The 13,593-nt window shown below is 57.2% G+C and overlaps 2 protein-coding genes across 2 annotated transcripts in view; one reads left to right on the top strand and one right to left on the bottom strand.

Moving 5' to 3' along the window:
• VOLCADRAFT_87717 (uncharacterized protein) overlaps positions 1-3,976 on the bottom strand; it is a gene marked incomplete at both ends in the record, with an annotated part of 8,193 nt that extends 4,217 nt beyond the window's left edge. The window contains 9 exons of the mRNA XM_002947338.1: positions 27-163; positions 490-550; positions 1,022-1,036; positions 1,342-1,389; positions 1,833-1,926; positions 2,337-2,479; positions 2,832-3,032; positions 3,108-3,149; positions 3,935-3,976. Coding sequence (XP_002947384.1) covers positions 27-163; positions 490-550; positions 1,022-1,036; positions 1,342-1,389; positions 1,833-1,926; positions 2,337-2,479; positions 2,832-3,032; positions 3,108-3,149; positions 3,935-3,976 — 783 coding nt within the window. The remainder of the gene's footprint in view (positions 1-26; positions 164-489; positions 551-1,021; positions 1,037-1,341; positions 1,390-1,832; positions 1,927-2,336; positions 2,480-2,831; positions 3,033-3,107; positions 3,150-3,934) is intronic.
• Positions 3,977-5,307: 1,331 nt separating this feature from the next.
• Positions 5,308-12,285, top strand: VOLCADRAFT_116428 (uncharacterized protein; the record flags this gene model as incomplete). The annotated part of the gene is made up of 9 exons (XM_002947470.1): positions 5,308-5,477; positions 5,564-5,632; positions 5,775-5,811; positions 6,415-6,566; positions 7,754-7,873; positions 8,519-8,614; positions 8,817-8,990; positions 9,337-9,474; positions 12,154-12,285. Coding segments are annotated over 9 exons (1,086 nt in total), but the record flags the coding sequence as incomplete, so codon positions are not given.
• Between the last annotated feature and the right edge of the window lie 1,308 nt (positions 12,286-13,593).

The following is a 13,593-nucleotide window of genomic DNA, read 5'->3' as shown; positions in this document are numbered from 1 at the left end:
CGTCCCCTTTCCAAAGGCGCCCTCACCACGCAGGGCGCCGCCTTCCGCGCCTCCGCAAACAGCTCCCGAATGCGCGCAGCTCCTCGCCCCACAAACAGCTCCACAAACTCGGAAGCGGATACCGCAAAAAACGGAACCCCCGCCTCGCCTGCTACTGCCTTGGCTGGGGGGAGGAGGGGGTGGGAGGGTATAGGGGTCTGGGTCGCCGGCCGAAAAGAGAGGTTAATCTGGGCAAGGTTTGGCAGTGAAGTGCAACGGTAGGTGTAAATACGGCAAAACCCACACGCACACTGCCTCGTTCGCATTTCTTTCAGCTACCCCCTGACAGCGCCGCCAAGGGAGAACACAAACACATACACACACACACACACATACACACACGATTGTATCTGGACAGATTGCTCGCGTTGCGCCACATCATAACATGGGCTATGTTCGCACAGTGCTCTTCTTTCCATCCCCCCCAGCCCCCCCTGACCCCCCCCTCACCTAAAAGTGTCTTCCCCGTGCCCGGGGGCCCGCACAGGAGCACTCCGGACGGCATACGAACCTGAACGGGGGGGGGGGGGGAAAGTCATGTGAGTTCGGGTGCAACAAACTCGGGAATGAGCTCCCGACGTCCCAAGCGGGGCGGGGGTTCGGGGGGTTCGGGGCGGGGGGTCTTCGGGGGGAAGGGGTTCTTCGGGGGGCCGCCATATGCAAAGTCAAGGGAGGGAATAAATATGAAGTAAGGTTTAGCCGTCCTAAAGTGGAGAACTACTGCCGGCGTCCCAAGAGTCCCGCGGGAGGGGGTCAACCACCTGCTGTACTGTACTGTACTGTACTGTACTGTACTGAACTGTACTGTACTGTGATGTAAACGATTGAGTTCAACAGACTTGAGCGGGAGGGGGGGGAAGGGACGCCGTCAAGGCGGGTGGGACCACGCGAGGGGGTGTTCCCCAAACCCGGGCGCACGGGGCACCGGGCTGCAAGCCGGCGGCTGCGTGAGACAGCGCCGTGTAGCAGGTGCACCCTCCACCTGGGCTGGGAGCCCCTGGGTGGCAGGAGGGAAGGAGGGGTAACTACACACACGGGAGGGGTGCCAGCCCCTACCCCCCACACCGCCGCCTCAATCCACAGACGCCGCACCGAGCCACCTCAGCTGCCGCCGCCGTCCGCAACAACAACGAGAGCCTCTGCGCCACCCACCCACCCACCCCCACCCTCACAAGACCCCTTCCCCGGCGGTTCGTAGGATTCCCTCCTCCCCGTCGTCTTCCTCAGCCGCCGCCGTCACCCCGCTTCTCTTTCCCACCCCGGTCCTTCCCCCCTTACACACACACACACTCTCCGACCCACTTTGAGCTTGGAAAAGGTGCTCTTGGTTTGCCGCATCACACCAACCACCTGCGTCGTACATCCAACCACCAACAGGAACGGGAAAAGAAGGGGCAACACACGGGAATACCACCTTGGCCAAGTACATGTATATACATATATACATACACACATATGCATGCTGTGGGGACACATAGTATGTACAGCATGTATGTTGCTGTATGTATAATCCAAAGTTAATACAGCATATCTATCCACCTATCTATCTATCTATCTATCTATCTATCTTATTTACTTTATGGATCAGCCGCATGGCGCGCTTAACGTAAAGTGTACGGAGTGCCAAATGAGTTATAACGGAGTAGCCGACAGGACCCGGAGTCTACGAGGCCCCACTACTACTACTCGGAGATCCCCTACAGGCCCCCCATACGGCAGCTCCGTAGCGCACCACAATTCCTAGCTGCTCCCTCCTCTCTCCCCCTCCCTCTCTCTCCCCTCGTCCTTCCCACCTCCAACAGCTCCTCCTTGGCCGCATCAACCCCCGCCACGTCCGCAAATGTCGTACTGGGGGTATTACCCGCGGAAGATGACTTCTTGGCACGACTGGGGCAGAGAGGGGGGGAGGTGAGCGGGAGCGGCCGGGGGATACACCGTGTAGTAGCAATACCGTCAACACGTTGACCTGACCGCTCAGGGCCCTTGTTTTGACTGTGCTCCCGCAACCCCCTAGAGGCGGCACAAGACGACCTCGTACATCTGCGCAACCTAACACAAATATAACAGTTCCTTGCGGTCCTTTCTGTTCAATTAAAGAGTGGCAGTACAGTACTTCCCCCCCCTTCCACCCTCCTCCTAGTCCACCTACTGGAACATCACATCCCGAATATCCGTGTCCTCCTAAAACCCCCTCCCTCCTCCTTCCTCCCTCCCACCCACCCCTCCCACCCTTCCCCCGCATTCAGATCGCCTTCCACCACGGCCCCAGGTCCCCCCCAGGACCCCCCCCCTCTCACCCAGTCCCCTGGCGCTGGTCTATCAGGCGGCGCAGCAGCCACAGCACCGGCAGCAGGGGCAGCCAGAGGGCCAGGGCGGTGAGGAAGGCATTGGCGGCGGCGGCCGTGAAGGAGGCGCGGAGCACGGAGAACTCCACACCCGCCTGGGGTGGGGGTCGGGGGTTGCGGAGTACTCGGGGTGAGAGGGGGGAACCGACGGCTGGGGGAAAGCGAGATGGGGGATGAGGAGGTGACGGGGATGCGAGGGTTGTGGGTGGGGCGCTGGGGGGGAACCTTCGGGCGACGGCCGCGTGCTTTTCTCTATTCACGTTAAGCACCGGGATGAAATGTACACAGGAATGGAAAAGCGGCGCTGCCGGCATTGGATTGCAAATCCTCTAAAGGTAAACCCAGACCGTTTCTAGACCGCTTCAAAACACACAGTCTCGCCAGCGCCCCCTCAACGCCAGCGCTTCCCCTCATCGCACCCTTCCCCCTTCCTTCCCCCCCCCGCACCTGCAGCAGCTTCCCCATCAACAACACATCCTGCTTGTCTGCCAGCTTAATGTAAAACTGCTTCTGAAACCGCTGCCGTACAGCAGTTGCCGAGGAAGCGGCGCCTGTTGCTGCCGTCGCGGCGGCGGGCGACGCCGCCGAAGTCGACAGCGTCGCCGCTGCGGCTGTAGCGGCAGCTGTGGCCTCCGGCTGCTGCTGCTGCTGCGGTTGCGGTGGTGGTCGCAAGACATCGAAGTAGAGGCGGCTGGTTCCCGCTTCCAGCCTCGCCGCTCGCACCCTCCCTCCGTCCAGAAGCGTAACAAAGTCCGAGTAGAGCACCTGGTGGTTGGTTTGTTGGGTAGTTAGTTGGTTGGTTTGTTGGGTAGTTAGTTGGGAGAGTGCGTCCACATGGGAGCAGCTTCCTCCCAGGCTCCGATGGGGAAGCGGCGGACTCGGGAACAGCGCCTATTCACAGTGCGCCCCCCTCCAACTCCCGTTCCTTCTCCTCCCCGCCTCCTCCTCCATCTCCTCCCCCCAATACTACTGTAAACCGCCTGCTAGGTTCGTCGCCGCCGTGTTCCTTGTGGACCCACAAATGCGGGCGGTATGTCCCTGCCTGACCTCCCTCACACATTTCATTTCCCAACGCCAAACCCGCGGGGGGGGGAAAGACGAACCACACACGATTGAAGCTGCTGCCAGGGCAAGAGAGTAGCAAACGTAAACGCCGCGGGGGGGGCGGCAGGTGTTGAAAGCAGGCAAAGCAGACTCGGGAATGGCGACACGGCTGGTTGAAGGTGGGGTCCATAAGCAAACCAGACCTAGATAACCCACTTTGCAGATTCGTGCACTTGTCTACTTCCTCCTCGCGGCCTTTCTCGCGGTCGAGCTTTGTTAATTCAACAACGAGTTGCAGGGCCCTTGGAGGGCCCTGACTTCCTGGGGACCACAGGGTGAAGCGCGGTGCACCACCACCATCGCCTGCGACCTCTCCTCACGATTCCCCCCCCCACACCGCCCATTTAATCCCCGACTGACCTCTCGCGGTGCGACTCGCGGGGTTGGGAAGAAGAGCTCTCGGCCCAGCGCCACACCGAGAAATCCGACGGAGATCCACAACGCACGTGCCAGGGCCGCAGTCCGCGAGGCAGGAGGTGAAAACACATACTTCCTGACAAAGTTTATCAGCCAGAGCGGTGCTTTAAATCGCTGGAGCAGTTGCAAAAGCCATGGCGTCCGAGGCTGCTGCGAGTTAGGCGATTCGGCACCGGAGCTGCGCTGGGACTCCGAGGTTGACGGGCCATCCTCTGGTTCTGGTGCAAGTTGTTGACGCTGCTGAGGCTGCTGAGCTCCAGGGGCTGTCGCTGGTGCGACGTGCGACGACCGCAACCGTCCGCGGTTCCTTGCGTGGCTCTTATGAAGATATTCAGTAATGCAGGTGTTTTGGTGTGTGATATTACTATAATGAGAAATACGAGCTCTTATCAGCGGCCGGTTTACACAAGCTTGACGCCCAGAATGAAGCGGCGACTTCATTGTCGCACGCTTTGTGCGCGGGGTGCCACACGAGCCTACTTAAGTTTCCAGTTTCCTTAAGTACAGCGGTTTGGTATAGATAAACTCTATGGTGTGATGGACACCTAACTGTGGTTTGTCGTATACTTGTGGGAGGACCGCCGGACCGTTGGACCTTTTCCCCAGCCATCGGAGCCCCAATACTCGCTGATGGTCTTAATACACGGAACATATTCTGCCTGTCTCTTCCATCTACTGCAATAAACGAAAGCACCAAAAGAACAAAAACGACAGACCATCCTGAGTCCAATTGCTGCAAGGTATCTGCCAATACGATTGAGCTAAAGAACATTGGCAGAATCATTGCATCGGGCATAATAACAGTAATATCCACATTTGTTTCAAGCCCATTTTTCACAGACTCGACATACACACAGTGCGCATGCAATGACATATTCATACGTGGAACCCAACACTAACATGAGTATGTTTGGCAGATACATATCATTTATTGGAACCCTAAACGTCGGATAGCTGACAGCGAGCACAAACCCATCGAAAAGTGCAATTAATATCCAACGTTAGACATATAGCAACTTGTAAGCTATATTGTCGATGAAGCAGCTCCATCGTGTGCAGTCTGACACTTTTCCGGGATTGTGGGGCCAGGAAGGCCGTACGGCCATAGTATGAGGTTCATCCTGTGGCAATGCTCGCTATGTGATCTGGCATACGCACATCTTGAGGAAGCGATCATAACAAGCTAGCTTCTTGCAGCTAGGGTCAGCAAGTTTACAATTTGGCAAACGCATACTATCCCGCATGGCTACACTCGAGCGCATCCATAGTCATACAGCAGCATCTTGCTCACATGTCCCCCAGGCGTTTCGGGCTAGGCATTTTCCAGCCAGTCGATCTGCGGCAGGCCTGCCATGGCGTGGACCCTCGTCACGTCGGGATCTTATCTTTTCTTTTGCCACAGCAAATGGTGAAACGGCGAGCGGCCAACCGGCTTTCCTTCCAAAGATAACACCATATGTGCCAACGGGAAACGTATCCGTGGACGAAGACCAGGTTATCACAACGTTTATTGCCGAGACTCTCTTGCCAACACGGCATGGCAAATTTCGGTTGCGTGGCTACAAGCACTCTGTAAGCATTGGATGAAGGGCTTCAGCTATGTCATCGGCTATATTTGTGGTCTGGGACATGGCTGATTTATAACCACCTGCTTGCAGATCGATGGCGGAGTAACGTTCACAGAACCGACGGCCATTATTGCTGGACGGGTTGAAGGCCAAGAGAACGTACGTGCTACGAGGGCATAAAGGCCGGTGGCTGACGTGTGATCCTCGCTGCATAATGCCCTTTCTCGCGCCCAGCTTTCAGCTTGCAACAACATTTTTGGTGCTCTTGTTTTTATGACCTCTAATTCTGCCCATTCCTCAGGTACCGTTACGTGTGCACGACGCCTGCTTCACTTCGGGTGAGTCCTGAAACACCCTTCAGTGCCGTGGTTGGCTTTGCCTGCCAGGTCCCGCTTTTCTTCAATCCTGGCGTAGGGAGGCTGTTGGGCAGATTGGGACAACTGGTATTCAACCCGGAGAACAGCGGGGAACAGCTGCTCCAGCCGGAACACTCGCTTCATTCCAATTGCTAACAATGTTGCTTGTTGATGGGTCCACTGTCCCCCACCACACCCAACTGCCGTTTTTTCTCAATGGGATGTGTAACCCTGCTTCTATGTATCTCGTATGGTGGAAAGGACACATTTCTTCCCAGGTCTCCCTATCGTCCCCCTTTCTGATCCTTCCTCTTCCACTCTCTCTTTAGCACCTCTACCTACCCCGTTTACGACCCGGGCACATTTACATTTTCTCTGTTTTCCCCCTGTATTTTGTTGCGCCAATTTCCTCCTGCTCTTCCTCATCTCCCTTCTCACCGGTTCTGGAACGAGCAGCTATTCATCCAAAAGTCCTACACCATTCCTCGTACCGCATTTTCCACCAACCCCAGGCCCTCCTTGTCGACGCTTTCCCGCATGGCATACCGACTTCTCCCCTCATCCACGTACCTTTCCCCCCTTCAGAGGTACTGGGCTCTCTGAAGTGCGACTGTGCTGAGCAGCTGGAGCTAGCCCTTCAGACCGTCCAGAAGGACCCACCGGGACTGGTCATTTACCTGCAACAGGAGGGCAGGGGCATTGGACTGGCCAACAAAATAGCGGCCTACTCGCTACAGGTGCGGGGACTCTGCGTCTTGAAAGAACTGTCTTGAAAGAAGTGTGCGTTGATGTGTGTGATATAAGCTCACTCCGATATACATTTGCGGTGTCGAACGGCGAGATCCAGAGGGAAATTTGTGATATGTCTCCGGCAGCCATCTGTGTCATGCTCATTAAGCGAAAGGGTGCTGGGAAGGGACCTGACTGATCCCAGAACAGGGAGAGACTTTTCCGCCGCCCAACCGGCCATGCATCGTAGCATTGTACGCGGGAAACGCTGGTTTCGCGAGCTGTGAGGATGTGTACTTTGGTTAAGATGGAGGAGGCCGCAACGTGGACGTGGGAGATGCGCAAAGCACCCGCGAATGTTACGAATTCCTTGCGCATCTCCCACGGCATGTTTCTTAGCCGGCGAATAATGAATGGTTTTGTTGACGGCGGCGAGGGATTGGAATAGGGCGGATGGCGCAGGCGGTCGAAAGGGGTTAGGTCGCGAATGTGGTTGGGTGGAAGCATTTGGCAGCCAAGTGAGTTCGACCCAGATGCGGAGTTCAATTCAGGGGTCAGTTAGCACTTGGCTAACTGCCAAGTGTGTTGTTGAAGCTGAGTAGGCTGTCGACAAGAGCAAGAACGCCGCTGGCTTAGCGGCTTGTAAAGAGCGGTAAATCAGTAGAGGAAAGATCCGGTGACTCGGGCAGCTGACCCAATAACGCGGAAAGGAGGCCATGTTTCCTCACAGTAATGAAATGTGGATTGTTTTGCGGAGTCTGGAGTAGTTTCCTCCTTTTCAGGGTGCAGGACAGGGCTGTTTCTACTGCTACTGCTGCGAGGGAAGCGCCGTAGCAGCGAACTTGCCAGCGTTTGGTCTCATGCGTCTCCAGCCGCCTTCTCCGCTGCGCACATCCTCTTGGCCGAGGTTTTTAGAATTCTGCTCCATCTGGGCTCATTCCGTGGGGCTGCTTCTGTATCCTTATCCCGTCGCGTCTATCTGCCTCACGCCCTCCGTCCTACCTGCTCGCCTGCCTCACACCGTTGCGCGGCTCGCAGGACGGCCCCCTCGCGTGCATTTGCAACTCTGTTGCAAGGCATATCGTTTTGGGGGGCTCTAGCTCTGGCTAATCCCTCCCGGATTGTAAGTTGACATGAATTTCCCGCACCTCCCCGCCGGGCCCTCTCCTCTTTCCGTACGCAATCCCCCCTGCAGGAGCAAGGCCTCGACACGGTGGACGCCAATCGGGCTCTGGGCCTCCCGGATGACTGCCGAGAGTACAGCTCAGTGCGCAACATGCTGGCGGACCTGGGAATCAAGAGCATCAGACTCATTGTGAGCTCATCCGGAGGACACAGGGGGGGAAGGAAAGGGGGGACGGGAGGAGAGAGGGGTGCATGCATTCGGAGGAAAGGGCGATTGGGGGAACACGAGGCGTTGGTGAGAATGGAGACCGCAGGGCTTAGGGGCTAAGGCGTCGTGTTGCTCCCAGGGCAGGCAGGGGAGGGGGGAGCGGGAGGGGGAGGGGGAGGGGGAGGGATGGTCCGGAGGATAACGCCATCATCGGGGCGGGTTGCATAGGAAGGTACGCTCCCATGAACGTCCTATGGTTTCTGAGTCGGATAGCTTCTGGGTCTGTTTTGGTGGGATATGTATTTGCTTACTTGTTGTCTATTGCGGTTGATATCATCTGTGGGGTTGCAACAACACAAACACACGCTGCTCTTGCGTCATGTTAGGGGCCGCGCTGTGATGGCCGTGCTCTTTCCATTCCACGCGCGTAACCGTGTGTGGCTTGTCCATGAATGCATGGACCGTGTTCTGTCTGGCCCCGGCACTCAAAAAATCCTTTTGTTGGTGCTTAAGCTGCTCATTTTCTATCTCTGTTTTCTCCTGATTATGTCTTGCCGCTCTCGTTCCTCTCTTTACTTTGTTTTAACAAATGAGCACGGCTCCTTGCACGTGAACTCCGTCCTCCAGACCAACAACCCACGAAAGATCAACGTGCTGACCAAGTTGGGGATCAACGTGACGGGCCGCATACCGTGCCTTGTGGCGGCGGGGAAATACAACCAGGTGAGATGAGAGGAGGTGTACGATAGGTGAGGGCGTGCGAATGTACAGCACAGGAAAGTACGACTGACATTGCATGATGTCTGCTTCCGTTCATGGATTGCTTAGAAACGGGGGGATGATGGGGAACCCCCTTCTCACGTCCTCCCCCGACATTCAACCCCCACACGCACCATCCTTCCCTGCCGTCCTTCTGAGCTATCAGGGCTACCTGGAGGCCAAGCGGGACCGCATGGCGCACATGTTGGCGGGCGGGGAGAGCGAGGGAAGCGGAGCTGATGAGCCGATTGCGATGGCTGGGGCGGGTGGCGGCTTGACGGAGGACGGCGAGCTGAACGGGGACTTTTGCTTTTGGGATCATGACGGCGAGCCCACGCAGGTAGGTGTGTGCAGGAGCTGCAGTGTGGTGTGTCCGGAGCTGTGTACTGTACGACACTGTGATTATGTTCAATGCCTGTTATATGTACACGTCTGTGCATGTAGGCACGAGGGATTTTGGGGGGAATGGTTTATGCACGAGATCTTCAGTGGGGAAAGGTTCCAGCGTTGGCATGGCGTCCGCGCACTAAGCGGCTGTGCTTAAAACAGCCATACACACAGGTTTTACTACAGCACGTCTCATGTATTTCTTCTTTCTTTATTCTTTATACTACGGCCGGCTGGACGAAACAATCGCCGGCTCATTCTTTAACTGATGGCGGCCTTCCCCTTCTCACCCGGCTCAGGCCGTGACTACTGCCTACGCCAAGGGCGGCATGGATCTGCCTGCTGGTTTGGCTCACGGAGATAACGGCCGAGTGGTGCCTGTGGGGGCAGCTGCGGCCACGGTGCCTGTGGGGTCCGCAAACGGGGACGGGACTGCGGTGACGGCAACGGGCAACTGAGGCTTTGCGCGAGGGATCGAGGAAGGGGCTTGGGTGAGGGGCTCCGAAGGGGTGCCTGGTCGACCCCGCTGTCTGTGTGCTTGCCCCGTTCGAGTCGACATGTCCTCCTGCAAGGGGTTTGCTTTCGCGTACGTGTACGTGTACGTGAGCTCTCCCGGGAGACGATAGTTCGGGGAACCAAGCCGAAGGCAGCGTGCGCTCGTGGTTTTTGACGCGGGTTTCCCTCCACTTGGGGAAGACGACAGAGGAGGCGGGGAGGAGAGTGGGAAGTAGGTTAATCATTGTGGGAAGAAGCTGTTTCTTGGCGGCTCAGGAGACTGTGACTTTACGGTGGACGGCTGGGGTGCTAGAGCTGTAATTTGAGGCGGCCGGTCCGCTATATCGAAGCGTGCCGAGCAGTGGTCGGCTATCGACAGGCTGCGAAGAGGAGCACAGGCATTAGGGACGCTTGATGAATATGGCGGGGTGTAGGGGGTCGATGGAGAAGTGGGCCTTGGGTTTGTAGGGGCCTTAGAGCTCTCCTGCCTTCTAGGAGGCGCTGATCTTCGGTTTATGGCGACTGCAATGGGCGGTGTAAAATATGTTGTGGGAGATGTCCCTTGGGACGCGAATTGATATCTTGTCGGGCCTTGCGAAGGGGCTACAACAGCAGCAGCAGCAGCCGGGCGCATGCAGTTGGTCACTATGCCATTTATTCTTGTTATGAGCGTCTTGAGCAGTTTAGGGTATGGGGACCTTTAATACAGATGCGAACTGTCGGACGGCGCATACATGTCAGTTGAATGGACGAATCGGTTGAGTCACGTGACGCAGAACAAAGGGGGCGTCACTGGCGAACCACAGAACACAGTGCGCCACAGGGTGTCTTGAGTTTTGGGGTACGGAATGGGGATGGTGGTGGTAGCATGCTCGAAGCATTGCATACTTACCGTCGATTGTTATCGCAAGTGCGTAGTTCTGTGCGGAGAAGCGTACGGCATTGAGTATACGCGAAATAATTGTCGGTGTATGTATGGTCTTGAGCGCACGAGGTGCGGTTGGCTAAGGGGCCCCTTAAACATGGGCGATGTGTGCGTATGTATGTATGTGCGTGCGTGCGCGAGTTGCATTGCCTGGCAGGGTTAAAGGAGCTTTTTGCGAGGTACGGAAGAGAGAGGTGGTGGCACATAGGTGTGGCAAGAGGGGCTGTTGGGTCTGGCTGCGTGACGGGTTTCCTGCGCCGTCTGCAGTGCAAAGATGACGAGAATCCTGGCATCCCCATTTCCTCTCCCTTTTGCTTGGAGAGGTCAGCGGCATTATCAAGGGGAGGAAATTTCGTTGGCGGCGGTCTAGCAACAATGTTGCTCCTGTCCTGGATGCTGCTGCTGCTGCCGCCGTCGCGCTGGTTGGCTTAGGATCAACCACCTGCAGATTCTTCCCCCGGGGATGCTGGGCATTTCCAGTCGATATATGTGTGTGCTGTTGCAGTCCGGTGTACCTTAGTCCGGCTCAATCGCTGATTAAGGAGTGGGAGGGTTCGTCGTCGTTGCACCGCGCAGCATGAAGAAACGCATCATGTTATCGCACAACAGCGTGGCGCGTACCGTATGCCGCGGTCTACGTACGTGAAGCAGGAAGTGAGACAAAAGGCTGCTTAACCTTAACGCGGGTTGGTATTTCTGTTGTGTGCTGCGCTTCGTAATTTCGCCCTTGATAAGACGTAGGCCGTGGTTAGGCAAGATAGCCAAGGTAGCTGTGAGGTACCGGCGTCCTGAACTTGCAAGCGTCTCCCCAGTCAACATCTGCACAGGCGTATATGCGCTACGCGACCTGGCATTTAAAGTGCTTCACGTTATGGTAGCTCCGCGTGAAGCGGCCTGGTTCAACCCCTTTTAAGTTATGGACGGGTGCATACACACGCACTCACTCCACGTCGGCCGCAGTGGCATTTGTGGTTTGCAGATATCGCTGGCCGTACATGCCGGGTGTCGTACGTATGGAGAGATACGAACCAGGAATGACGCTGTGCGCTTTGCTCTCACCGTTTGGTGTGGTTTCCACTTTTGAAAGGATTATGTCTGTCCGGTGACTGCGCCCCTGAAATGCGGATGTGGGTTGCAGGCTGTGATGGTCGACGGATGCCGCCAAAACGGCTGGGCTGGGGAAAACGGTTAACGTAACCTACACACATATGTATGCTACATATGGCTCAGAATTGTGGTCATGTGCGATGAAACGTATTCGTGGCGCGGCTCCTGTTAGAGCTGGAAAAAGAGGATAATGGTTAAAGACATCTCCCACACCAGCGAACACGATAATACCCAATGTATGGGCGACGCCTGTATGACTCTTGAGTGGACTTTGAACCCCCAAACCCCCACCCGCAAACGGGCGGCACAACCCCATGGCGCTTTAAAAGTGAAGCAAAGAGCAGCTTTTTCCTAGCGCAGATACATGAAGAATCCGCTATTCGATATCCTCCCTGTAGCCGTTCGACTCCGAGTTTTCTTCCCTGCATTACGACGCTCTTCATAACCGCACAAACCCGCCACCAACATCACCAATACCATCACCACCATCGCCATCACCAGTCTTGCCAAGGCCGGCGCCGGCGGTGGTCGTTGCAGCGGCGCCGGCGCCGCTGGTTCGCTGCGCCAACACGCTTCTGGCCACTCGCAGGTGGCGTTGCCGTACATGGATGGGCAGCGATGCGGCGGCGGTGCCTGGCGGAGGTCTCAGTACCTGGCTCTGGCGGAGAGCCACTTCGGACCGGAGGGCCTGAGGACGTGTGTTCCGTTGGGGTGGTTGGAGGTTGGGGGTTGGGAAGCCTGGGACGTAAAACCCCCAGGCGGACGGGGACACATCTACAACCCACCAGCGCATCCAAAGAGAGCTTGCGGCTCATAAGATGAGATGAATTATGAGTGACAAGGCGAATCCCTATCCTTACGATACCTCTCAGGCAACAGAGCCACAAACCTGAACCACGTGACGACCGGTTAATGGACTTCCTAGTTCTAGCCCTTCCACGAGGTGAATTCTTACATCCCGTGATAGCGGCTACAAAACGATGATTACCTCCCCGGGCCCCACCTCGAGGCTGAGCTCCCAAAGCTCCGGCTCCTCGTCCTGTGCCGTGGGGCAGGTGGATGGGAACCTGCCGTGCGGCAGCGACGGCGAGCGACACCGCCACTCCGCCCACCACGCGTCGCCATCACCGTCGGCGTCCATATCGGCGCCGGCATCCCAGTGCGCGCCGTCAAACGCGCCGCCGCCGTCGCTGCACCACGCTGCTTCCCCGGGTCGCTTCCGTACCCCGCCGTCGCTACAGCCATCCGCTCCCGCCAGCTCGTTCAGTAACGCGTCACAGCCCTCCTGTAGCAACCTGAACGCTGACGCCGCCACATCTTGCGGTACGGCAGGGGACGTACGGCACTTATCCGGGTGTACAATAGCCGCAAGGCGCCGAAACCACCTCCGCACATCACTGCTGGTGAGCGGCGGCTGATGCCTGGTGCTTCCATCCCTACTGCTGCCTGTCGCACCATCTGCTGCACAACCGCTGCCGACGGCAGTAGCAACGGAAGCTTCATCAGAGGCTCCCCGGGGTGTCTCGCTGCCGACGTTGCGGCTACTGCCGGGGCCTGAGGAGGAGTGGCTGGCAGGCAAAGCTGCAGCCCAGCGCAGCACCGTCGCCGCTGCCGTAGCGGAGGCGGAGGCGGAGGAGCAGCTTCTGCGTTCGTCGCGGCCCCTGACGTGAGCACCAGCCCCTGGCGGCGCAGTGGCGGAGGGTGGTGAGGCCGAGGAGAAATCCACCATGAGGCGATGGATCTTGGCGGCCGCCAGCGCCCGCAGAACGTCCTGTCTGTCGAGAGGTTTGTCCTGTGTACGGCAGCAGGGGGCAAAGGGAGGACGAAGCAGGGCGGCATGCGTGAGGGCAGGACCAGGCACACTAGGCTTGGGTGTTTTCCGCCGCAACATGCATACGGTTGTAGAAGCGGTTACGGTTACCGTCTGGGGTTACGATGGCAGTTAGCGGTGATGGTTAATCACGATTGTTAATCATGGTTACAGCAGTAGCAGTAGCAGCCGCGATGCAGCATTGCGAGGTCTGGAGGT

Source organism: Volvox carteri, assembly GCF_000143455.1.
Source record: "Volvox carteri f. nagariensis unplaced genomic scaffold VOLCAscaffold_6, whole genome shotgun sequence".
Lineage (NCBI taxonomy): Eukaryota > Viridiplantae > Chlorophyta > Chlorophyceae > Chlamydomonadales > Volvocaceae > Volvox > Volvox carteri.
Note: the sequence above shows the minus strand (reverse complement) of the source record. Positions and strands in the feature narration are given on the sequence as shown.